Source organism: Pteronotus mesoamericanus, unplaced genomic scaffold (genome assembly GCF_021234165.1).
Source record: "Pteronotus mesoamericanus isolate MK-2021 breed Mesoamerican mustached bat unplaced genomic scaffold, CSHL_Meso_final contig_947, whole genome shotgun sequence".
NCBI classification, from domain to species: domain Eukaryota; kingdom Metazoa; phylum Chordata; class Mammalia; order Chiroptera; family Mormoopidae; genus Pteronotus; species Pteronotus mesoamericanus.
Window position 1 is genome coordinate 244,548 of NW_026555287.1, and position 26,237 is coordinate 270,784.

A 26,237-nucleotide genomic window follows, 5' to 3' on the forward strand; every position below is an offset into this window, starting at 1 on the left:
ATCTCAGGGCCTCTGAGAGGTTTACCGTGAGGCCAGGGAGACCAGGGGGGGCTGACTTGACTAGGTAGTCTTCTGCTGTCCGAATTCAGATGACACATGGCTTCCAATACTCCAAACCCCATCATGGGGTGCCAAGCCAGGCCTGCAGCACCCCCACCCCACCCTTTGACCCCCCACATAGGAAGGAGCCGATCTGTGTGTGTGCAGCAACAGCTTTAATCTGTTAAGACATTGCTCTGGCCTTGCCCTTCCACATCCAGGCTGCTGTCGCTGCCTGGAGAGTCTTTCTTGAGAGGATGAAAGCAGGGTCAGTGTGCAAGTCAGTGCCTGGGTGTTTGTGTGAGGCATCTCTTAGCAATTTGTATTTACAATTACAGTACCGCTGAGTGATGGACAGAAACAGACCCAAGGCTGTGTCAGCAGGGTGAGGCTGGGCGCAGAAAGCAGAGTTCCCGTATTTATTATCATACATACATACATATATATATATATTTCATGTGTATACACAGATAGTCTCTCTTGGAAGTATTAAAAAAATTGATCAACCTTCAATCTATAAAAAATACCTACTCTACATGATAGAAAAATCTCTCATCCAAGTTTACACTGATTTACACCCAAGGCTTTCCCCAAAATATACAATACGAGGCAACATCTTAAGTCTTAGTGTAGAAGGTGGACCATACGGAGGATGGAAGGATGAAGGGCAACACACATGCTTACACACACACACACGCGCGCGCACACACACGTGCATACACCTCACATACACACTTGCACACAGCAGTGGCCAGTTTGTGTGTGGGGTCTTGGCCCATCTGGGAGCACTTGGAGGCTTGTGGCCAGTGCTCAGGCTCAGGTGGGCAGCAGGCCCAGCATCCCTGTGGGGTGACATTGCTGCTCCTGGTAGCATAGGTGCCAGGCAGTGGCAGCGTACAGCTGGGTAAGGGTTTCCTAAAAGGAGCCTCCAAGCTGCTGGGAAGGCCTTGTTATCTGCCCTTGGTCTGTCTCTTTGGAGAGCCTGCCCTGCCCAGCCTCCTGCAGAATGCACCTGGGGAAGCATGATGACTTCTAATGACTTTAGATTCCTGGAGGAAACATCTGGCCTCTGGCCTAGGAAAGTGAGACTTTACCGGGAATAGCCAAGATCTGCACAGGGACAGGGGTAATTCAGGAGGCCATACCGATGGGGAGGCAGCACCTCATCACGGCCCTGCCTGCACCCCAGGAGTCAGAGAAGACTGACAATGTCCGCCTCGTCCAGGTAATACTTTCCATACCATTAGACTCTCAAGTCCTGATTTCAGAGCGGAGACTCCTGTCCCAGCCCCCACAGGAGGATGAGAGCCCCCAAAGGTTATTATAGCAAGGGTGCAACTGTGGGACAGCCACACAGCTGGAGGCCCCTGGGCCTGAAGCTGGACTGCGATGCTCCTTCTGGCTGGTGGTGGCCTGAGCAGCTCAGGGAGATAGCCCCAGAAAAGCTTGGGGGAAGGGGGGCCCTGCTGGTCAGACCCTGACTTGCACCAGCCTCTTTCCTATCTTTCACCTACCACCACATCTGGTGCAAGGGTCCTGGGGCCTCTAGGTTGTCCAGGAATGGCTGAGACTCGGGTGGCACCAGGTCAGGGTACCTGTGAGGACATAGATGGCCGCACCCCAGGTGGCAACCCATTTCCTTCCTTTTTTCTCTGATAGGGCAGGACAGCAGGAGGGTCTACTACGTGGGAGGGAGCTCATGGAGGGATTCATCCCAGCCTGAGACACTGTCCCCACATCGCTGCAAAGAGGAGTCGGCCAGAGCTGACAGCAGGCCCAATCCCACCTGCACCTGCTGTGGGCTCAAATCACGGGGCTCCCCTTTCCTTCTTCCTCTTCCACCACCCTATCTTTATGTGCCCAAGCTTAGCTGTGTGCTCTGGGCTCGGTGGGCACAGGACCCGCTATTCTTGGCCCATGTGCCGTGGCCACCTGGGGTGTTGGTTGAGTCCGGAATCACCCTGGGCTGGGCTTGCCTGCCTCTACTTGACCTCCAGGATAGACGGATTGGTCTCCATGATGGCCACGATGATCCTGTCGATGTAATCTTGAAGGCGGAAGTTGATCTCTTCCTGCTTCTGAATCGCTTCCATGAGCTGCAGGAAAAGCAAAGGGTCAGCACTGGACACACAGACTGAGGGTGCCTTTGAGTCCCAGGCATAGGGGTATGGGCACGTTACCTCATCACGGGAGACAGAGCTGATCTCTGCGGCCAGGGACTCGGAGAAGGATGTGGAGAAGAGATTCTTGGCGCCCTGGATGCTCAGGTTTATGATTTGCCCATTGAGCTCATCGTTCTGCTCCTTCAGGTTACGGTTATCCTGGGGTGGGTGGCACAACAGCATCATTCCTGGGCCATGACTCCCCATGCACCCCTCTCCCCATGCCGGCTGTCATGAGGCTTCTTCGGGGCGAGAGGGCATCTGCCCAGCCATACCTGCTTCAGCCTGCGGACCTCCTGCTCCAGCTCACTCTCCCGGGTGCGGCTATTGTACTCCTGCAGGCCTACACTGCTGCTCCGGCCCCTCCTCTGCTCTGCCTCCAGCTTGAAGAGCTGTAGGTGCTCCAGCTGCTTGCGCAGGTCCTCAATTAGCTGTGTGGAATAGGAGGGTGAACAGTATCAGCCCAGTCCCCAGCTTCAGAATGTCTGTATTGGTCTAAACACCATTTCTGAGGATGATAATGCCATACTTCCCATAACCAGCATGCATGATCACCTCTGCCCAGCCTGTCAGTTAAGAGCAGTGGGTCCCCAGCTCACTCTAGATAGGCCCTATGGATTCTAGGAACTCACTGAGTGACAGCCTGGGCCTCTAGGCTTGTGCTTACCTCCTGGGTTGCCTCCTTGTCCTTCTGAAATTGGTGCCTCTCGTGACTCAGCCTGTCCCCTAGTTTCCTCCTGTTTTCCTGCTCATCACTGAGCCGCAGTGACAACTCTTCAATCTCATCCAGCAGCTTCTGCTTCTCCTGCAAAGTGAAACACTTGTCATGGACACACCTCACCTGCCACCCCATACACATGGCTTTCCTCAGCTGCACGTATCCTGAGAGTGTTAGTTCACTGATGTCCACAGGGCTGCACCTGAACTTTCCTGTGAAAGCTGAGGTGCACACCCACAGGCATGTTCTCTCAGGGCCTGTGCTGACTGCAAACGTGCAGTGAACATGGAAGGTGGGCCTGGGGCGCTTGTGGTAGAGGGCACCTTCTCCCAGCAGTGCTGTTTCTAGGGGAAGGTAAGAGCAGGACCTGTCAGCAGGAGTTGCTCACAGCAGCCAGAGCCCAGGTGGTCTCCAACATGCTCAGGGTTCAGAACTTCCTGGGTGCCACTTGATGGAGGACAAAGGAGAAGCCCTCTCAGTGAACATATGCAGAATGGGGCCCAAGGGGTCCAGCTGAAGTTGGCCCCTCAAGGACATCACCCCTGGGTGATGTCAATCTGAGTGTGAACCTCTGGACCCAACGATCCCACATCTGTGGGAAAGCTGGGAAGCCAGGCAGGCTCCAGTATCTTCCAGCAAAGGGATGGTGGCCCAAGCTGAGCTTGTTGCCTCACATATAGGCCTGGCAGGGCCCAGCACCATCAGCCTGCCCTTTGGAGCAGCACAATTCCCCGGCCTGTGGTGTACCCCTTGGCTGGCCACACCCCTGCAGACTTATTAGCTGGCATGTGATTGTCCTGCTTTGGAGAACCCATCTCAGTGTATCCTGCTCCCCCAGCAGGTGTCAGGTGCAGAGGGTATGGAAAAGACAAAGGTCAGCCTGACTGATCTTGGCTCAACATTCCCAGCTTGGCAGCTTACCTCCTCCAGGCGTTCAATGTTGGCCTTTAGACAGGGTGTGCAGGATCTCAGCTCACTGTTCTCCTCGTCCAGTTGCTGCAGCCTGGGACATAGAATGAGGCTGGGGCCACTCCCTAGGAATGCTTCTCCTTGGGGTGAGAGAGGCCGAGTGTCTTGGGAACCTCGCTAGGGGCCGCCCAGGGATCCACAGAGGCTACCTCCCAATGCCTAGAGCCCAGCCCTTAGACATAAATGCTCTGGGCCAAAACTTTTCTTAGGCCAGGATGGTTGTTAAATATACCTTGGATTTAGGGGTAATTTCAGCTTTACAAAGCGGTTGCGGACACAGTGCAGAGTACCTGTGGACCCTGGACCCTTTCAGCTTCCCTTGGAAGCAGCTGCTCATCACTGCAGCAGGTTCGTCACAGCCCACATACCCACATCGGGGCACAGCGGTCACCAAACCAGGGATGTGGTTCATCTTTTCCACAAGTACCTTTCTCTGTCCAGGGTCCTTCCCAGGGCCACACTGTACTCACTTAGTTATCTCCTTTGTCCCCTAGGGTCTAGGGCAGTCTCCCAGGCCTTCCTGGTTTTTAATAACTTTGATGGTGTTGAGAAGTTTTGATTATGTATTTACTAGAATGTCCCTCAAATTGGGTCTCGCTGGTGTTCTCTTATGATTACACGGGTGATGGTTGGAGGAAGAATTCGACACAAGTAAGGTGCCCCTATTATCACATCAGATCAGAGGTGCCAAGTCCACATGACTCATCACGGCTGATATGACCGGAAACACCTGGTAAAGAAAGGCATTTCTGCCATGTGTCTCCTCTATCAAGTTCTACTTTTCAAATCTATTCTTTGTATCTGGAAGCCAGTCACCAAGTCCAGCCCACACTTCAGAGAAAGGGAGGACTCAGCGCCACTCCCTGGGAATGGGCTTTTCCATGTATTATATATGCAGTTCCTCTATGAGGAAGATTTGTGTCTTCTCCCCATTTACCAGCCATCACATTTGGTTACACTTCAGGTCATGGTCCAATAGTACATTATTAGTGTGATGCTCAAATTGTCCTACCTTTGACCTTTAGTTGGCTCATGTCCCAGGTACAGGTACCCACCACTGTGTGTGTACGCTTTTGTTCGAGCACTTCCCTACTTTCTGGCACTACAAGATTCTCTTGGCTCCATCCAAGACCTACCCTGTCCTAGCCACAGACTCAGCCCTTTCTCCAAGGAGCCTTGGTTCCTTTCTGTAATCCAGTTGTCCTCACCACCGTGACTCTGTAGCCCCCCTTACTGAGGAGTGTCTTCCTGTACACTATCGTGGACTGAGGCCACAATAGGGAAGCCCGTGCTGGGATGACCTCAGGTGCTGACCCAGGGCTGCATGTACTTCTGGGGGCCTGGGCAGCCCCCCAAGAACCACAGGCCTTCTCTGCCCCCGACCACACTCCCAGGGAGCTGCAGGAGGCCAATAGAGTCCAGGTACACAGAGCCACTGATTCTAGTGCACAGGGCAGGCAGCAGGTTTGGTGAAAAATAGTAATGAATTGTGCCTCACTCCTAGGGCCACACGAGGCCCTGTCTACCGTGTGCCCCTGTAGGCTGCTATCCTGCAGGACACCCCAGCTGTGCAGGCTCTGGTGCGGGCAGATGTGGGAGGCAGGACAGCTTTGCTTCTCAGCACCCAATCAGCCCCCAGTGGACAGGGCCCAAAGGAGAGGCTACCAGCATGCACTTAGGAGAGACTGCTTTGAGTCCACTAAACTGCATTCTCCTGACTGCCCAGGCCTGGCTGTCCTGGGTGGCGGCACCCCACTGTGTCTGCATGTAAGGTGGCTTCCGTGTCCAAGGTGACCCTGGCACAGCTCTGCGTGCAGCCCACTCCTGCCACCCCACTTTTGAAAATGCCCAGGAGCTCTTATTCCCAGGTCTAAGAGCTGGAGAGGAACACAACTAAGAATGTAGAGTCCTCTTTCATAAATATTTAAAACTACTGTATTTTATATTCTAAAAGTGGTACTTACTCAGCTAAAAGAAAAGTTTCTACGAAATACCCCCCACCGTCAATACCCACTCAAGGAGGGCGCTCTGGGAGAATGGGAAGGAGCGCCAAGACGACCTTTTTCACCATTTCTCTGCAGGTGGACATTTAAGTTCTCCATGGATTTTCTTTTACAAACAGTTTTAAGAGAACCGTCACTCCCACGTGTAATTGTAAGCGTGTGCCATTTGCCTCCAGCCTGACTGCCTGGGGGTGGCACTGCCGTCTCCAGGTAGCATGGGCCTGCTACGCCTCCTGTGTTTTCCAAGCTTTATATACAGTGTGTTCATCCCTTCCTCTGTTTCCTCTTTTCCTGGATTATGTAAGGCTTTTTCCTCCAGAGAAGCATAAAGGTAATTCTGTCAAGTTGCCTTAAAAAAAGATTGATATTTTCACTGAGATAACACCCACTAGAGAGAGATTTAGAGAAACTGATACCCATGTAAGGTCAGACTTTGAATCCAGATCTTTTGTGGCCTTCAGTAGAGTTTTACAGTTTTCTTCACATAGGTTTTCTACTTTTTCTAAAATAAAATTTGTTCCTAGATGCCGTACCTTCTGGGGTGGGGGGTGGGGCTGTTGTTCATAAAAGCATCCACTGCATTTTCATTTTCTCACGGACTGTTCTGGAGAGTCGTGGTGGCCTTGCCTACCTGGCCTGCAGGTTCTCGATCTCAATGCTCTTCTCTCTCTCCATCTTGCACAAGAGCTCCTTCTGCTTCCGCGTCTCTTCCAGGACCATCTCACAAGCTCTCAGCTCCTGTTCCTTCAACTGCTCCTCGAGGGCATTGGCTCTGTGAAGGCCAAGGGAGGAGGTGAGAGACTTTCCACCCTTCTACCAAGGGCTAGATGCTGCCTCAGGACCCGGAGAGAGCTGCCCCTACCTGGAGGAGGGATAGGAAGGCTGTGAGACTTCCCACCCACAGCTCTGGTTAAGGGCGGTTCTGAAAGAGGAGGTGCCTCACCCTCAGTCTCTGCTCCCTACACGGAGGGGGTATGGACAGGAGACCGTCTGATGGGCACAAGCCCATGAGTGTTCCCAAGGTACCTCGCACTGACATTCCAGGACCTGGTGTACAAACCAGCCTCACCCAGTTCATCCACAGCTGAGATAAAAGCAGGTGTCAACAAGAACACAGGAAAAAAGGAAATACTCTCATGGGGGCCCTGACCCTGGCCCCTTCCCAGATTCCTATGCCCACTCACAGGAGGCAAGAACTGACTACCTCAAAGAGAAGGTCTCCTACGCCCGGTTCATGGAGGGTGTAGAACCCATAAGCTGTTCCCACACACAGGGCTGCTCATCTGCTTCTTGGCACCTCACACCAAAAAGTGAACAGATAACCAAAGGTCACCAGCTACCACAGGAAAGCTTTAATACAAAACGGCCAAGGCAAACAAACAGGACCTCAAAGAAAATGTATATCATGCAGGAAATAGGAGAGAAAGCCCTGTAACTGACAGAGCTAAGATACCACATCCACAAAATAGGGATGATGTCACAGAAGGAAGAGATGACAAAAAGTAACAGAAATTAAAAATGAGAAACATCTTAAATTCAATAAAAGAGCTGAAGAAGAAAAGCAAGGGTATTACATAGAGAGTTAAAAAAAGAGAATAGGGCTCTGACTGGTGTGGCTCAGTGGGTTGGGAGTCATCCCGCAAACCAAAGGTCACTAGTTCGATTCCCAATCAGGGCACACGCACAGGTTGTGGGCCACATCCCCAGTTGGGGACGAGGAAGAGGTAACCACACATTGATGTTTCTCTTGCATATCGATGTTTCTCTCTTCCCCTTCTCCTTTCTATAAAAATAAAGTTGTTGTTTGTTTTAAAGAGAGAGAATAGTAAAGTCAAGAAAATCAGAGGAAAGGTCTAATATTTTAAGGACAGAAATTCAGTTAGATAAGAAAATGAAAGACAATGTATGGAGAAATAATTCCAGATATCTTCCCAGAGCTGAGGAGGATATGTTCCAGATTTAAAGGTTGAAAACTTCGTGCCCAGCACAGGAAACAATAGGGAGCCCTCCCATGTCGAGGATGAGAACAGGGCAACACAGTGGTGTCAGGCATCCAGAGCACAGCTCAGGCGGGAGGCAACAGAGCCACTGAGTTCTCAGGGAGCCTACTTCTAAGCAGGGTGAAACACAGTCTCAGGCATGGGAGGTCTCAAAGAACCTGTTCGTATGCACCCTTTCCCAGGCAACAATGGGGGGTATCCTCCACAGAATATGAGCAAAAAATAAAACAAGGAAAAAAGTGGGATCCAGAAAATTTTAAAAAATCAATGCAGAGGAAGCATTTGGAATTGCTGGAATGGAGGCAGAGCAGGGGAGCTGTGCAGCAGGGCTGGTAATGTTACACATGGGGAACACCAAAAAACTGCAGCAGAAGCATGTTGTTTAGGAGAACTGGGGCCAACACCAAAAAAACATCCACAGGAACTGGATGTGTCTGACCTTGGGGCAGGATGAGGCATGGAATGTAGATTTTTCCACTATATATGTGGGTAACTGCTAAGTGCCCATCAGATTAGACAAGACTAATCTCACCAGTCAGGTTGAGAAAGGAGTTTGGTGACCTACCCAGACTTCCCTGGACAAGGGCAGAGAGGGAGTAACAAACATCTCTGGAGATGCAGCATATACTTGGTGCAGCACTGGAACCCAAGCCCCTCCACAATCGTGGCAGACCCCGACCCTGGTTCTGCAGCAGGGCCTGGCGCAGGCCCTCCTGTGAGAACCCCAAGAGCAGGGTCTTGAACTGCACAAGAGGATTTGTTTTAACTTCATAAAGTGATCAGTATGCTTCCAGGAGCGAAGCATATTCCTGGAGCCAAGCATAACCCTGGAGCATATGATGACATGTATGCCATGTGAGTGTGTATGGGCCTATGTCCCATGCTGTTCAGAGCACTTGGAGTCTACTTGTTCAGATCATGGGTGTGGAAACCGAGGCTGTGAGGACAGGGCTCTTCTTGCCTGAGGTCACAGAGTATGTGGCAGAGCCAGATTTTGGTTCCAGCAGCCTGGCATGGGCAGGCTGCTTCTCTCGTGGAGAGCCCACACACATTGCTCTTCCTGCCTCTCTCAGGCCCCTCGGGACTCCTCCGTGCCTCGCCCCCACAGCACCAGATGTACTCAGGTAGCACAGCCGGACAGCTGATGCTTCTGGGCCAAGCTCCTCATGCTCTGCAGAAGCATATTGCTGCAAACAGCATAGGGTTACACTGAATGACTGGTTTCAAAACACTAAAACTCACACAGTATTCTATAAGGAATCCACAAAACGAGAGGGGAAGTAGCCCCTGCCCCTTGCATGCAAACACAATAGTTAATCCTTACTTCACACTGTCTGTTATTTCTTCCTTAGTGCTCTCACGGTTAGAATCAAACTGTACATTCCACCGTGAACCCAGAGGTTCCCACTCATTTCTTGTTTCTGTGCCTAAGTGCCTGTGAGGACCTGCATGCCCCAAGGACAGGTCATGCTCCCACTACAGGGACTTTGAAGGCACTGGTCCCCACTCGCTATTTGAGGCCCTGGGCAACCATCTAAACCCCCTGAGCCTTGGTTTCCTCATCTGTTAAGTGAAGACAGTACCTGCTTCACAGGGATCATAAAGATGAAACCAGATGATATGAGAGAAGTGAGCAAAGCACAGCAACTGCCATGGTCAAGGAGCCCGTGTCCAGGAACGAAGGCCTGTGGTCACACTATTTCCTCTGGATGGGCTCTCAGAAGCAGGGACACAAGCCAGAGGCCTCATGTTAGAATCCCAACACGCATCCCCTCCCCACGTAGCCACGTGTTCTTTCACCAGGCGCTCTGCATGGGTGGTGTGAGTGTTGGCCTCAGCAGCTCCTGAGTGAGGGGTGAGGCGGTGCGCTCTCTTACTCTTTCATCTGAGACCCTCGAAGGGCTGAGGACAGTACTAAGTTGGAGCCATGCTCATAAAAGACCCAGGGCTATCGCCTGGGCTGGCTCCCAGCTGTAGGATGGAGGGCAGCTCCAGGTGAGAGCCAACCTCTGTGCAGCAGCAATGCTCTTGCTTTGTGAGGGGAAGAGAACCGTGCCATGCTCACCTGTGCACCAGCTGGAGATTTTCCTGCCTCAGCCGGCTGTGCTGCTCCCCGTTGGCGGCAGTGTCCTTCTCCAGCTCTGATACCCGCTTCTCCAAGAAGACAACCTTGGGAGCAAGACAGTGCTCACTCAGCTGGAATTGGGTCTACATTGCTCATGGAGACTATTCCCATAAACGACGTGGTGCAGCCCCCACAGGCATCAGTGTGAACAGCAAGCACTCCATGGCCTCAAAACCGTAAGTGCAGATGTCAGCAGGGGGCTGGAGAGGCCTGAGGTGACCTGACAGCGCCTTTGTGACGACTCTGTGATAGTGTGTGCGGCAGCCAGGCCATGGGCCCCGCCCAGGCAGGGGCACCTGCTCTCTGCCAGATCCAGCCCACAGAGGCAACACTTGCCAGGGGACTCGAGGACCCAAGGTTTGATTCTTCCTCTTCAGGGAGTTTACTGAGTAGATGGGGGACAGACACCTACAAAGATGGTAGGAATTGTGAAGGCCAACAGCCTTGGGAGCCAGAGAAAGCTCTGCAGAGTGGATGCTGGAGGTGCTATAGAGAGGAAGTGAGGGGAGACAGGAGGAGGTGGGGGAGGGACAGGAAGAGGTGAGGAAGGTGTGCTGCCACCCTCCTCTTCCCCTCTTTCTGGAGCTGGTCCTTGAGAAGTTTGGTCCCATTACCACTGGTGGCTGTTTGGCCTGGCTCCACATAACCCGATTACCAGGGTTCTCTCTCAGAACAGCCCATGCCACACAATGTTTGGTTCTGCCATTGCTGCAGGCCGAGTGCCCTCCTCCCGAAAATCTTCAGTGCTCCCAGATCCTGCCTCCAAGGGTCCCGGTAAGCTGAGTCTCTGAGTGTCAGTGCACCCTGAACTGAGCACAATAAACATGGGTTGAGAGCCACTGGTGCTCACTGTTCTGTCCCTGCCCTCTCAGCTCCCTCCTCCGTGTATGTGAAATGCTGGAGAATGGCGGGGCTGGAACAGGACCCAGTGAGCGTTTGCAGCGCCATCACCATCGCCTGCTGTGCTCTATCTGCTGGCCAGGACAAGGCCAGGAGCCCCACAGGCACCTCACCCACCGCACCCCAATGTGCCCATGGCACCACACTCCAAGGCCATGGCACCCAGCACAAGTCCTGAGGCTGGGGCCTTGTTGTCTACACTTGCTGTCCTCTAGCCCCACTGTCCAGGGCCTACCTTGTCCGCAATGTCCTCTTCCATGCCTTCCACGGGGTCTGGGGGAGGATCCTGCAGGGCCTCCATGGTCAGGGCCCCAGACTGGTGCAGGTGCCTGTGAAGAAGAAACAACAGCCCAGTCCAGAAAAGGTCCTTCAGCAGAATAAAGACAGAAAAGAGGGGAGAGCCTGATACAAGTTCTTCAAACATGAGCATTTCCAGGTCAGTCTGAAAAGCAAACCCAGTAGCCTGGGGCCCGGATTGCCACCAAAGGGAAGTCCGAGCAGGACACTATTACCAAGGGGCTGGAGCAAGCCAGCTGCACTCTGTGTCCACAGAGTCCTTCCTCCTGCTGGTCTTTGAGCCTAACAAGCCCAGCCTCCTTCCCCACCAGCTGATGGGGCGAGGGTACTTTGTACTTAGGTAATAAAACATGATGCCTTTCCTCCCTGTGATACGACATAATCTCATCTTCCACTGCAGGCCCGTGAAATATTAATTCGTGATCATGACTTTTGCACAAAGCGTCACCCACATACATGAATCTTGATATCTGACTTTTCAAATGTACTCCCAATGGCAGCAACAGTGAGAGACCAGAGGGGCCTCTCTCAGAAACGCACAGAGATGGGACTGTCTTCTGCCACAGCAACTCCAACCACTTGGCCCCAGTGGACATAGGTCTCCAGCCACGTGGGCCACAATGGGCAGCGTGCAGCCTAGGGCATATGTGAGCACTAACCCTGGTCGTCCTATGCAAACCCCTGGGCTCCACACTCTTGGAGCTCCTCAGCCATTGGCGCCTTAGTAGCTTGGGCCCTCAACGACCCCAGGGCCTCAGGTCCCTCAGTGTCCCGGATGTGGGAGGCTGAGAGGAGATGACTCAGCTAGATTTTTACCTTCCTTAGTTTCACCAGCTGTAGCCTGTTTGGGGCAAAATATGAAAGTAAGACAGAAAGTAATAATAAAACTGTAATAAAGTGTGGTTTGGAATTAATATTATGTTTCTAAGAACATGGATTCTTTCCTAAAGGGTTGACAAAACAAGTGGGGAAGATGGATTGATGACATTCACCTAAGCTTCCTCTGGACCCTAAGCCCTCAAGATGATAGAAAAAAATAAATCAAAATGTTTACGTCCCCAAAGAGGAAATGGCACCAGGAGAGAGATGTTTAGGGCACTGGGCGCTAGAGAGCAGAGGTAGGAGGACCACAGCCAGCCACTGAGGCGCTGGAAGCTGGCCTATGTCCTCTGGAGAACCCAGGAAGGAGAGCATCTGAGAATAGGGCAGCAGGGATGAGCACAGAGGGTGAGAGGGGCGGTATCGCCACACTTTTGAAAAGAAGGACTCTCCTGGACCAGGAGGAAACCTGGCCTCAGGACACAGGGCCTACAAATGGAACGCACCCACAGTCTGCTAACTAAATGGTGAGCCCAGCACAGTACCTCAAATGCCTGCTGTCAGGCAGGACCCCATACTAGGAAAATCAGCCAGCCTGGCTGAAGAAAAGACCTGGTGACACAGGGGCCTATCCACATTACATGCTGGCCACAGACCGCCTGCTGGCTGTGAGCAACCACTTCAATATGCACAGAGAACACACCGCCAGCTGTTTAAGAGAGACCTCTAACAAGAAAGACAGAGCCAAATGAGAACTCAGAGAAGAGATGGGAAGAGCTGGTGGTGCACGCGTCCCAGCAAACAGAGCCAGAGTAGAGAGAGGCAGGAGGGGCTACAAGCAGGAACCCCAGAAGGAGTAGGAAGTGGAACAGAAGACACTGTCCAAAAAAAAGGGGGGGGCAGACAAAGGTCCCCAGAACTAAGGGACAGAGGCTTACAGATTGAAACAGCACACCTTCCATTCAGGCCAGCATAATTAATAGGAGTAGGAACTCACAAGACTCATCATAAAATTTCTTAAGTACTAGGATAAAAAAAAACATGAGCTTCTAGAGAGGGAAAATGGTCACAAAGAAAAATCAGAAAGCACTAGTCCTTTCAGTAGCAGCCCTAGTATTAGAAGATAATGAGCAATGCCTTCAAAAACTCTGAAGAAAAATTTACAACCCCGACTTCTATACCAAGATAAATGATAAGAGTAAAATATCTAGCAAGGTCCCCCAATTTTCTCCTAGGCACCTCTTCTTTCAGCAAGATACAGGACTTGTGCTGGACCAAAAAAAAAAAAGAGAGAGAAAGAGAGATTAAAAAACAGGACGATAGAGTATCAGGGAATAAGAGGGTCCAACACCTGAAACAAAATACCTGGATCGCATGACATGTGTGGGGGAAACACAGCACTACCGCCACCCAGACTGCACACACCTGTGCAAAGGGCAGAGGCTCTGGGAGGGAATGTCCAGCTAGGCACAGGCTGCCTTGTGGCCCTGGTAGAGGGCTGGGCAGAGGAGGCAAGCACAGAAGATGAAGCAAATGAAAACATGAAGACAAGCACCAACTTCAGGAGAAACAATGACTTGTCTCAAGAAGTAAATAGAGTAACATGTTACATGGCTTCCTGTGAAGAATGCTGGCATCTTATAAACACTGTGAAAATTGTTTTTAGAACTAGCATATCAGAGGAGAGGATAAATAAATGTGCTGTCATCTTTCACTCTGGGACACAACAAGTAGTATCCAAAACTGAAAAATGAAGAAATGGTCACAAAAGCCTGGTCTTTAGAAACCCAGAGTTAGGCACATCTCCTTCCTCTTCTCCTAACCTTGGGGAACCAGCAGGGTGGGAAGGGCACAGCCTTTGAAGGAGGCAGACCCAGACCCGGGCTCCATAAAGTTCTGGCTCTGCGAGATCAGGGCCCTCATGGACTCTCTACCAGCAGGTTAACCTAGAGCAGTCTCATGCGGGGACACGGGCCCCCTTGTGGAGAGTATCAATAAAATAGGAGAGATGTCAAGAACTCAACATCAACTTCCCAGTCACAAATTCAGGTCCTAATCCACAGCTTTGAATATTCTTTTCACAATCTGTTCCCTCAAATTATTTTGAATCTCAAACCATGAGAAGCAACTTACAAAAGTTTTAAAAAATAACTTTTTTTAGAAAAAGAGCTATGATTAGTGATACATTTCAGAAGAATATCTCAGTAAATAGCCAATGGTTTCCTACCTTGCCACCTTCTTGCTGGAGAGCCGCTTCGTTGGACTGTGAAAATCCAAATAAACAGGAAAATCGTGTTAGAGAACAGACAGGGAGGAAACAGGAAATTCAGGCTGAAGAGATACGGCGATGGGGGTGCATCCACAGGCATGCAGCACCCTGCTCGCCAGGCCAACTCCATGCACAGAAAGGCCCACTCAGCAAAACATTCAGGGACATGCGAACAATCTCAAGGGCTTTTCAAGGCCTCAGCAAGTCACATTATACCACCCTCCTCCCGAAGAAATTTCCAATAGAGCCACAATCAAATCTCCATTCAGAGGCTGACCCCAGTGCCAGGACCCTCCAGCTGGTTGCACTGGGTCCAAGCCTTTGGCCAATGCCATATCCTAAATGAGGGCCAAAATATCTCCAGCAGTTAGCCCCCACATGAAGCCATGACACAGGCCTGTTTGTAACAGCCAAGTGTTGTCATCAGTTTTAACTTAGGCGCTAACTCTTTACACTCCAAAATCCTACCTGGGAAGCTTCCCCAGTGCCAGCACCCAGTACTCAGCAGCTTCCCCTGACACATCCTCCAGCAGTTTTGCAGCAAAGTACCTCTGGTGAGACCCCTCCCACCGAACAGCTTTTCTGGCAGCCAGAGAGCAAACATATAGCAAGTTCTAGAAGGCAGATTCCCAACAAGTCATGTCTCTAACCCCCTCACCTGGCCTCCCACCCCGAGTGAGGCACCCGCACCTGCAGAAGCAGGGTCGGCTCTCAGCCCTGGATGGGCGGGCTGCTCCCTATGGATGCTATTCCTCCGGTCTTCCAAGCTCTCTCTCTTACTAGCTGATCCCGTCGTAGTTAGTCACTCTTTTAATTAAACTTACACTATTCAAATCACTGTGTGGCTCCCTCTCCTGATTGGACCCTGACTGATAATGTATATTTTAACACAAATCTAATTTCATCCTGATAATACCGAGACTCGCTGAAAATAATAAGCTAGGACAGACGTACTGTTCAGCCTTTCCACCCGACATAGCAGGGAGTGGACTGGCCGTCCAGTGATGGGGTTTCTAATGTGAAAATATACCTCTGGGTAAAGCAGACTTCTACAAAATTTTCTACAAAATGAATTGTTTTTACAGAGGCTCCAGGTGCCTGGAAAATATGATAACTATGAGCATCTTCTAAGGCTCACTGAATAGAAGTTGTATCTGATATCAAAGCTTCCAGATACAGTTTGGACTAAATCACTTTTTATCTTCCACAAACCATGACCAAATACATTTATTCTGAGGTAAGTCCATGGAAGCCAACAGGCAAGATTCAGATTTCTTCAACTGAGTGTTTAGGGGGAAATTTCCTGACTGATAGTTGTGCCCTTATTACAATAATGGTTTTAATGGTATATTAACCAACGCTGGTGGAGTCTTTCCTGGGGAACAAGTGGCTGAAACTGGAGGTGAGACCGCACTGGACTTGCTGGCTGTACTTAGCCATGTCCCAGTCTGTTATCTGCCCTACAAAGCCTAACAGAGGTATCCACGACAGTCCTGGGACAGACCCTCCACATGGGAAAAGATCATTTCTATGTCAAAAATCTTCAGAGAATGAGAGGTGCAAATCTGTACTGGAATCCACTTAGCAGGAAGGCAAGTCTTCACATGGAGAGAATAAATGACCTCTCACCAAAGCACCCAAGTAAATATACACAAGAAGTAAAACTGGTTTTCCCTTAAAAAGAGACCAGATCTTTGGAATCATCACATACCACATTTTCTCAAGTCTCTCTGGAAGGTACCCCTCAAGAAAAAGCACTTACAGTTTCCCACCAGGCTCCCCTCTGAAGCTGCTGATGGGCCACAAATGCTGGGGTCACGTGATCCTCTCTACCTAACTGAGCATTTGTTGGACTGTAAGCCTGTGTTGTCGGTGTTCCACAGAGCGTATGGAAAAGGGTCAGAAACATTGTTAACTGCACTGGAATTGGAACTAGAGGCAGAACAACAGGTACAACAGGGCCAAGGTCACGAGGACCCACAAGGAAGATTGAGCTGGCCTTTGATGAGGCTCTAAGGGGACAGGCTTCTCAAGATACTAAGTGGTCACTGACTGGTGTGGCTCAGTGGTTTGGGCATTTGTCCTGCAAACCGAAAGGCTGCCGGTTTGATTCCTGGTCAGGGCACATGTCTAGGTTACAGGTTTGGTCCCTGATTGGGGGCGTACAAGAGGTGACCAATTATGTTTCTCCTGCACATCAATGTTTCTCTCTCCCTCTTTCTCCTTCCCTTCCCCTCTCTCTAAAAATAAAATAAAGTATTTACCAAGAAAAAAGAAGGGTACTCTAAACCCACTGAAATCATCAAGATGGTTCACAGTTCTGCCAACTTTTATGTAACCTCTGACTAGTCTGAGACCCCTTCTTCCAGGAAGCCTCCCTGGATTGTTGCCTGGTTGCCCACAGCACTGATCAGCTGGCCTACCTGGGGGCTTGCCCATATGACCAGCTAAATCAACAATATGCTTAATGGGCATGCCAATATATGAAAACTAACCAAAAAATGTTTTCTATTACTGGAGATTGTGAAGTGAGAAGCCACCAAAACAACTGTCTCCTCTGGAACTCAGACTTGAGCTGAGATTGGGTAATGAGGATGGAAAGGGAAGTAAATGGTCTAACACAAACTCGACCCAGGAGGTGGAGGAGAGAGAATGGACTGTTAAGTGCAGGGAGCAGCAGTACATGCTGGGATCCTGGTTTGCCTGTTTTAAAAACCGGGTAGCAAAACTGGATTCTTCCTGCAATGGAGTCTGAGGCAGTTCAGAGAAGCAAGTTCAGAAGGGGCTCAACTAAAGAATGCATACCTGATTTAAACCAACATTCCTGAAAGCTGACTGCAAATTTGTTTTTAAAGACCAAGTCTTACTTTAAATTTCCCATACTACTTAATGTGACCCCCAATTAAAGAAATCTTTTAGTAAAATTAAAAAAGCATCTCTTTCTGAGCACAGAGTTTCACATGGCTAGATTTCCTCAAGCAGGATACATAGTGTCTAAAGGTTGTCAGCAGGGACAGAAGCAGCTGATTACACTGACGGCATGCACAATGCACACAGGAGCAAGTAGGGCAAAGGGCACCAAACACAGGCTCAACGCATGCAGGGTGTGCGGGGCAAGGCCAGGAGAGAGTCCTACATCTGAACGCTCACCTTCAAACCACAATTCAGGCCCAGCTTCCAGAGGAAGCACCCCCTATGTTGGCTAGACCAACTGAGTGGCACCTGGGATAAGAACAGCCAGGGGCAACTGTGGACACGAGTCACCCTAACCCTCGCACACGGATCAAGGCCAGGCACTACATCAGTTACCTATTCTTTTCAAGATCATTCAGGCGAGCAGAAAGATCCTCTAGGCGGTTGATTTGTTTATGGCACTGGCTACAGTAAAACTCAAAGGCCTCATCAGTGAGGATGCTGTGCAGCTTTGCGGCAAGAGGGTCGGTGCTAGAGAGACAAGAAGCGTCAGTTCAGGAAACAGCAAGGACTGGTCACGTTACCTGTGACTCCACATAGGGCTAGAGTTAGCCAAGCAGAAGCGTGTTGTCAGGTAACGGTCTACAGAAGACCCTGACTCTTACTTTCAGACTGCTGTAAACCCACCGCCCTCATTATCACTTATGACCCATGACATGTACTACCAGCTCAAGCCGCAGGGGGCTCAGCCACATGCCTGCTCCTTCCTGATCAGCTGCGCAGAGGGAATGAGGTAATCCATCAGCTACCCTTAGCAAAAAGTGTGTGCCTGGATGCACTGCTTCCTCCTTTGTCAAAAACTCATGTGAGAGCAAAGCATGTCTTCAGGTGGACTTTTATGCACTGTACTATAACTGCTTTAATAACAGCTCTCAAAACAACCAGTATCAAAGACTACATGTGAATTATAAATCATCAATAATTCTGTCTTTATTAAATAACTTTGTTAAAAAGCCAGAATTCTAGCCCTGGCCAGGTGGTTCAGTTAGTTGGAGCACGGTGCTGTATACAAAAAAGCTTCGGGTTCAATTCCCAGTCAGGGCACATTGCTGGTGTGTGGGTTCAATCCCTGGTTGGGGCGTGTACAGGAGGCAACAGATTGATGTTTCTCTCTCACATCAATGTCTCTCTCTCTCTCTCTCTCTCTCCCCCCTCCCCCCTTTCTTTTTCTCTAAAATCAATAAAAATATCCTTGGGTGAGGATTTAAGGGGCGGGGGGAAGAATCTATTAGCCTCCCTGGGCTTTTCCAGGCACTGGTAATGCACTTGCCAGAAGGCAACAACGTCCCTGGGGCATGAAGACCCACAGGCTTTTAAAAGCAAATCTGGAAGTTCAATTTCAAGGGAAACATCAATTGTAGCACAGATGTCACACTTGAAACAGAAGACAGTGTAACACTGGACAAAAGGCAGGAACAAACAGATAGGAAGACATTACCAAAACAGGATAGAAACACACACTTAGCAATACCAAGTCTTTGACCTTGATTTCAACACATGTGTGTGTATGGGAAGAGGGGAGCTACTGAAAGAAAGCTTCACTGCTTCACTCACTCGCACTCCTAGAGATGCCTGTGAACGGCTCCTCACCCCACCCTGGTGGGCAGCTTAGGGGATGGCACATGGAGAAGGCAAGGGGGACCCCAACAGGCAGACCCTGCTGGCACTGGCCCCCACCCAGGTCTCGTAGGCCTGGGTAACAATCTGGGCAAAGGAAGAATCTCACAGTTCCAAGATATTTGCCCTCTGTTGTCAGCAAAGATGGAGAATTTCAAGAACTGAGTGCAAATGAGAGAGGGGAATGTTCAGCCAGGCAAGGATCTCACCTGAACAAAGCCATGTCACCAGTGAAAGGCTGCCAGGCCCACAGGACAGAAAGTGCTGGTTTTCTCCCAGGGCCTCCTGTGAGGAAGGACAGCTGGGGGTAACCAGCACCATAAGTGAGGATCTCACCCTTTAGGTATCACAGTGGAAAGCCAGAACTTTCCAGATAGTATGGGGATGTCAGATAATTATAAGGAAATGAATCCAAAGAATTGTTTGTGATGTTAAAGGCTCCCTCAGAGGCTGGTCAAAGGGTACAGATTTTCAGCTACAAGAGATAAGGTCTGAGAATCTAATGTAAAACATGGTGACTATAGTTACTGATATCATGTTATGTAACTGGAATGTTCTCAGATACATACATATACAGTTTCCCTCAAAGCTAGCTACCAACCATAATGAGACCAAAACTAGTGGCGAAGGGACCCACAAAGCCGAGTATCCCAATTTAGGCTCTAGGCCCTGTGGTTCACCTGCGGCCTCATAAGCGCGGAGCAATCTGGGAATACAACTGGACAAGAGAAACTTCAGCTAACTTTCATCAAGGCATGAATTTTGAAATGTGACTGACTATGCTAGTTATGCTCCAGTGAATAAAATAACTTCTCTCTTACCAACTTATGAACCAAAGGGGAAACTCCCCCTACCACTGACCACAGGGAGATGCAGGAGGAGGGCACACCCACCATTGCAGGGCTGTCTTACCTGGGGGCGAGAAAAGCAGCGTCTCTGCAGCTGGGCTCCTCATTGCAGAGAGTCTCTGGGGACAGCTCCGCCTCACTGCCCTCACCATAGTCCTCAAAATGCTCCTCGCCACCTATCACCATGACAACAGACTGGCTGTGCAGGTGGGATCTAGAAAAGGAAAAACAGAAAAGACACATTCTGACTCAGAACCACGAGCAGCCCAAGAACTAAGGATGTGACCCATACTTTCTAGCAAGAATTCTACAGTCACATGTGTAAGTTCAAGTATTCTAGTAGGCACCTCATGGGACCAAGGTGACAACTGGACAGTGGAGGAAAAGGGAATCTTTTCAAAATAAGGCTGAATTAATTGGATGTTAGTGGCAGAAAAATTATTCCTACCTCACACCATACACAAAAGAAAGAGAACTGGTCTGGCTGGTGTGGCTCAGTGGATTGAGCGCTGGCCTGGAAACCAAAAGGTTGCTGGTGTGATTCCCCATCAGGATACATGCCTGGGTTGTGGGCCAGGTCCCCAGGTGGGGGAGTGCGAGACGCAACCAATCAATCAATGTTTCCCTCTCATTCTCCCTCCCTTCCCCTAAAAATAAGTAAATAAAATCTTTAAAAAGAGAGAGAGCTAACAGATTTGAGTATGAAGGCAAAACAATAAGCTTTTAAAGGAAAGCATAAGTAAACATTATAGTGATGTGGAGGTAAGTAAAGATTTCTCAAACAGAATACAGAAGTGCTAACCACAAAAGGGAAACAGATAAACTGGACTATAGTATAACAGAATTAAAAACATTTGTTCCTCAAAGGTCCCACCAGGAAACTGAATAGGCAACCCACAGAATAGAAAGAAGGTATCTGCAATCTACATTAAAGGACTCATATTTAAAATAGAAAATAGATAAAGAAATCCTACAAATCAGTAAGAAAAAAAAACAGACTCCAGGACTAACAGACCCCAAGAGGGCAAACCCCGCCCACCTGTGTGCCACTTTGCACTTCAACAGCAGAGCTGAATGGCAGCCACCAAGACCATATGGCCTGCAAGGCCAAAAAAAGTTTTATTATCTGGCCTTTTACAAAAAATGTTTATAGACCCCTTAAATTAACAAATGGATAAAGCACATGAAGAGCAACTTCACAAAAGAGGATCTCCAAATGGGCAACACAGGCAAGAAAAGATACAAAAGGTGCTCTCCCTCATGAGTCACCTAGGAAATGCCAGTAAGAACTATCCCACACTAACATTCTACTCCATGTCCTCCAGAAAACAAACATGAAAAAAATCAGACACGGCCAAGTGCTTCCAAGGTAGGGAGCAACCAGAACCCCCACAGCATTGGCAGACATGTAACTACTTCTGTAAGTCATGACTGTAACCGCCTGAACTGCAATAAGTGAAATAACTTCTAAAGCTGAACATGCGTGTTCCAGATGTGCCACTGAAAGACATGGTATGTTTATAGCAGCTTTTTTCATAAAACCAAAACTGTCAACTACCCAAGTGCATATTGACAGTAAATTAAAAAGCTGCAGCATGTTTATATAATGGAATACTCTAATAACAATGAAAGTAAATGATTTCCAACTGTGCACAAAAATATGGATAAATCTCACAGCAACAATGTTAAATGAAAGAAGCCAGGTGTAGGATACCTCAATGTAATTACACAATATGTAGGGTAAAAAACACAGAAAGCAATGCTACCATTAAAAAGCTAGGGTCCTAGCAGGGAGCAAGAGGGATCCCCATGTGCAAGCATTTCTGCATACCTGTGACAGGTGCACTCACATGACATTATGTAATACTTCAATTAAAGAGAAAAACAAAAAACTCTGTGAGGACTAAATAAGAAATGAAATGAAATGAAATGAAATAAGCAAATCAATAAAAACCAACCACTTCCAAGGTTGTTAAGGATGGTGGCTTCCCGAACAGCACAGGGCAAAACCACAAGCTGTCATTCAGGCCCACATTACCACCAGCACCTCTCCTACTCTTCCCCTTTCTATCACTGGTCCTCAAATGCATGGGGGCACCTCAGGTGGTAGGGGGAAAAGGAGGTCTGATTAGGGGTGCCATAAAGATGAGTGAAGTTCTAAGATCCTGACAGAAAACATTTACTGAATATTGCGTTTTGCCTCGTTTATAAGAGCTGTGATGACGAAATCCAAAAGACCAAGTTATTCTCCTAGAATTCCTATTTCTATAGCCAAAGTAGTTGTGCAGCATTTGAAACTACTGTTACCCACTACAGCAAGAGGGACATCTCCTGACAGGGATGTCAGCTGTGACCAGGATATTGCTGAGGGCAGCTGGCATGGGTCATCCTGCAGGATCCACTCTCTCTCGCATGTCCTGTGGGGACTCTAAACCACTGACACAAACCCCTCCATGAACCCACCCTGCCCATGAGACACATCCACATGGTGCCTTATGCCCAACAACCAGACCTTGCTGGGGAGGATTACAGACCTGCCCGGGAGCAGCAGCAGAGCACCATGGCCGGGCTCCTCCATGGCATCCAGGCATTCGGAGGGCATGGCCGAGCCACCTGCACTGTCCATGTCCCCTTCAGGCTGCAGCTCAGGATGCACCAGGGTGCTTGTGTCCTCGTCAGTGAAGGTCTCGCACTCGCTGTAGGTGCTCTCGGAGCCCATGTATGCACTGTCTGTCACCTCATTGGCCTAGAAGAGAGTGCCAAGAAGTCAGTCCTGGCATCCTGGAAATAATGAGGCCCACGTGTGGTACAATAAGGCCCAGTGTCCTGCTGTGCAAGCCTGCTGTGGGGACTCAAATGAACATGTGGAGGGGGCTATCTTGCATGGGAGAAGTCCCTAGTATATTTCTAAGCAGAAAGATTACCTCATAACACAATTCAATCTACTTTTTTAATGAAAAATAGGGTCTAGTGTTTCTAATGTGGCTCAGTTGACTGGAGAATCATCCTGTAAAATGAAATATCATGGGTTCGATTCCTAGTCAGGGTGAATGCCTAGCTTGCATGCTCAGTCTCTCTCATATCGATGTTTCTCTCCCTTTACTTCTCTCTAAAATCAATAAGCATGTTCTCAGGTGAGGATTTAAAAAAAATGCATATATCCAAGTACAGAAATCTACTGGAATAATTTTTAAAGTTACCAAACCAAAGGGTAGCTGGTTCGATTCCCAGTTAGGACACATGCCTGGATTGCAGGCCAGGTCCCCAGCAGGGGGCACAGTAGAGGCAACCACACACTGATGTTTGTCCCTTTCTTTCACCCTCCCTTCTCTTCTGTCCAAAAATAAATATTTTTAAAAAGTTAGTTATATAAATATACCTGAAAGTGATACAAAGCATCCCAATACATGATAAATCCCAGGAGAACCACCCATTTTGTGGCTTCTAGCAAAATTATTTATATCCATGACCTAGTTGGTGTGGCTCAGTGGACTGAGTGCTGGCCTGTGAACCAAAAGGTCACCAGTTTGATTCCTGGTCAGGGCACATACGTGGATTGCAGGCCAGGTCTGTGCAAGAAGCAACTGATTGATATTTCTCTGGCATACTGATGTTTCCTTCTCTGTCTCCCTCCCTCCCCCATCTCTAAAAGTAAATAAATAAAATCTTTGGGAAAAAAAGGACATTCTAGAATTATTTTAATCTAAAGAATTTACATTCACAAGTGTAAGAAAATGCCTTTTTAATTTAAAAAGTCACCATGAATACCAATTTTGTATGTTCAGGATATTGCTTTGAAATTCAATTACATGGTCTAACTTCAAAACACTAATTAATCAAGTACTTAATCAATTAATTATGTTCACTGTTTAAATGTCTACTTTCCCACAAAACATATCTTTATTCTTCCCCATATGGACTCAGCATCTAGCACAGGGCTGGCACACAGCACGCAGGAAATATTTGTGGATTGTACAAATGAACTTGAAACTAAAGCACCATTAAACAGGCCATTTTCAATTTATAATCTCAACTTTAATTAAAATGCAATTGCATTGGTTAAGAAACATAGCCAACATGTCACGCTTGCACGGTTCTGAGCTTAACAATTTGCAAACAGATAAGACTTCAGAAAGTAGCTGAAGAAAGATGCACTTTGTACTTGGGTTCTGGTATCATGGGAGGTGAACAGTCTGCTCAGATATGCTGTGGTTAACAAAAAGTCATAGTTCTTGGCTACCTTTGGGGCAACTAGAAGGCCTCATACAGCTGTGCCCCCGAGGCTCCTTGCCCCACAGAAGGCAAAGGGCCCTGGCCCAGCCAGTGGGAGGCTGGTGTTGCTCATGAGAGGCCCAGGTCCAACCTTGGTCTGCTGTCTTCCAGCCATATGACTCCAGACTGGGATCTCAACAACTCTAAGCCCTGTTGTCTCATTTGTAAAAGGTGGGGTTGTAAATGCTCATCTCCCAAGGTTGCAATCTTATCAAGAGAGACCACAAAGGCAGGTCTGTAGACAGAAAGTGAAAGACTGTGATGTTCATGTGTCACTCACTGGTGGAAGGAATCCCTGCCAGCTGCTTGTAAGGCCAGAATAAAATAGGGAATGATATGAGATGTACCTACTGAGGTGTTCAATGACGTTACTTATCTTTTTAACTGAAAACCCAATCTTCCTTGGAATCTAAGGCAACTAAGTTCATTTCAAAATCTGAAACCAGGAAATCACTTCAAGAGGTGCTAGTTCTGCTCATCATCCCTGAGCAGGTATCTCTTTTCCCTGTGCACAAGCTGGCTCTGCGCTTGATCTGCGGGCAGTAGAGGCAGAGACAAGCTACCTGAGCTGGGCAACAGACACCAGTATGTCAGGAGGTGGCCCAAAGGGGAAGCACAACCAAACAGGCACAAAATCCACAGTCAATTCCTGACATACTCTGAGACATGGCTGCTGATGGGTCACCCAGATGGCACTGCACACTCACGTGGGATACTACCCAAGAAGCACCAAAGGGCACCAGGAAGACCCCTGCACCCCAGGCTTCTAACAATAACAACAAACACCAGTCCACTATTCAATACTAAGCAGAAAACTCCTAGAAGAGCACCGCTCCTTAGCTGTAGGACAGTCCCTCCCCGACATCAACCTCAGTCCTAAGACCCAGGAAGCAGGCAGGGCCCACGCACCATAATCCTCACTACACAGGGCCATCGAGGGCCCCCTAGACACTGACTGGGACACTCATAATTGGTTTTCTGTGGGGAAAAAAACTTGACTCTTGGGCTCACTTTTTAAAAAGTCAACCAGTCCTAAACAGAATGGCTCAGTTAGTTGGCCACTGTCCCGCAAAGTGAAAGGTCGCCAGTTTGATTCCCAGTCAGGGCACATACCTGGGTTGCAGCTTCCGACCCGTTGGGGCACACATGAGAGGCAACCTATGATGTTTCTCTTGCATTGATTTTTTTTCTCCCTCCCTTCCCCTCTCTCAAAAATAAATAAAATCTTTGAAATAATATAAAGAGCCAAATAACCAGCACTTCTAACGATTGCACAATGCTCCTTTCTGAGATGCACGATGCTCTTTTCTGAGCTGCATGGACCACACGCCTTCGATGGCAGCTCAGCATCTATAAAAGCAAATCAACTCAGCACCTAGCCAGCATTTCTTCCCAGGGAAGGGAAAAGGTCCAGGCACATGGGCCTGTTCATTTCACCCACAAGGAACTGCCATCAATTGCGCAGCTGCAGCCAGAGCTGTAGCTGAAATCCTCATGGAGCTTGGTCAGGACGGTTCAGGATGAAATTAGTTCTCCGCTGACACAGGAACAATGAGGCAGAAGCTTTACAAACCTGAACTCCTCAAGTCAGGCATTCATATACTCCATTCTGGGCATCTTTCCACCTCTTAAACAGTTAGAGCGGGGTGACTACTCCTCTACCTTCACCTTCCTTTCTAAAGCGAAAAGCCATTCCCCTGAACCAAATGAGAGCTGTACACAGATGAATACTGTTCCCCGCTTCTCAAATGGCTTTAGGTTTGCATCTACACCTTAATTTGCCCTAAATTATAAATAAATGGGGTAATGGAGGTCCTGTCCCCATAGCACAGCTATAAACACTCAAGACACCCTGGTGAGGGAAACTGCAGCGTCCTATGAAGACTCAGGGCACAGATAGCAAACCCAAAGGGAACAAGACACTGATGGGCTCCATGAGCACCTAGGACAAAACCCAGGGAGGGCCAAGTAGCCAGGAAGAAAGGGATAGCTCACTTCTCCGGTGCTTCCCAACCAGTGCAGCTCCTCAGGGTCAGTTTCTATTGGCCAAGGCTGCCCCAAATAAATGTCAGCCAGCAGGTAGTTTTCCAGGGCAGTTGGGTAAATGCCTGCTTTTCAAGAGAGGAAAAAAGTTATCTTAGACTTCCAGACAAGAAGGAGGCATGGGTAAATACGTTTTGCCTCCTCACACAACCAAAAGAATGTCAACAACAAATTTAAAAACAA

The 26,237-nt window shown here is 48.8% G+C and overlaps 1 protein-coding gene across 2 annotated transcripts in view; it reads right to left on the minus strand.

The window, feature by feature from the left end:
• Window positions 1–205: 205 nt before the first annotated feature.
• The window catches only part of RAB11FIP3 (RAB11 family interacting protein 3), a 91,211-nt gene continuing 65,179 nt past the window's right edge, over window positions 206–26,237 (minus strand). The window contains exons 4-15 of one of the 2 annotated variants that reach the window (XM_054586730.1): window positions 22,274–22,485; window positions 19,804–19,953; window positions 17,611–17,745; window positions 14,260–14,295; window positions 11,152–11,245; window positions 9,957–10,060; window positions 6,523–6,663; window positions 3,841–3,922; window positions 2,869–3,006; window positions 2,477–2,632; window positions 2,220–2,360; window positions 206–2,135 (exon numbers count right to left, since the gene is read on the minus strand). In XM_054586730.1, coding sequence (XP_054442705.1) covers window positions 2,022–2,135; window positions 2,220–2,360; window positions 2,477–2,632; window positions 2,869–3,006; window positions 3,841–3,922; window positions 6,523–6,663; window positions 9,957–10,060; window positions 11,152–11,245; window positions 14,260–14,295; window positions 17,611–17,745; window positions 19,804–19,953; window positions 22,274–22,485 — 1,503 coding nt within the window. In that variant the 3' untranslated portion in view covers window positions 206–2,021. The remainder of the gene's footprint in view (window positions 2,136–2,219; window positions 2,361–2,476; window positions 2,633–2,868; window positions 3,007–3,840; window positions 3,923–6,522; window positions 6,664–9,956; window positions 10,061–11,151; window positions 11,246–14,259; window positions 14,296–17,610; window positions 17,746–19,803; window positions 19,954–22,273; window positions 22,486–26,237) is intronic. The other variant, XM_054586732.1, reaches the window with a different exon arrangement.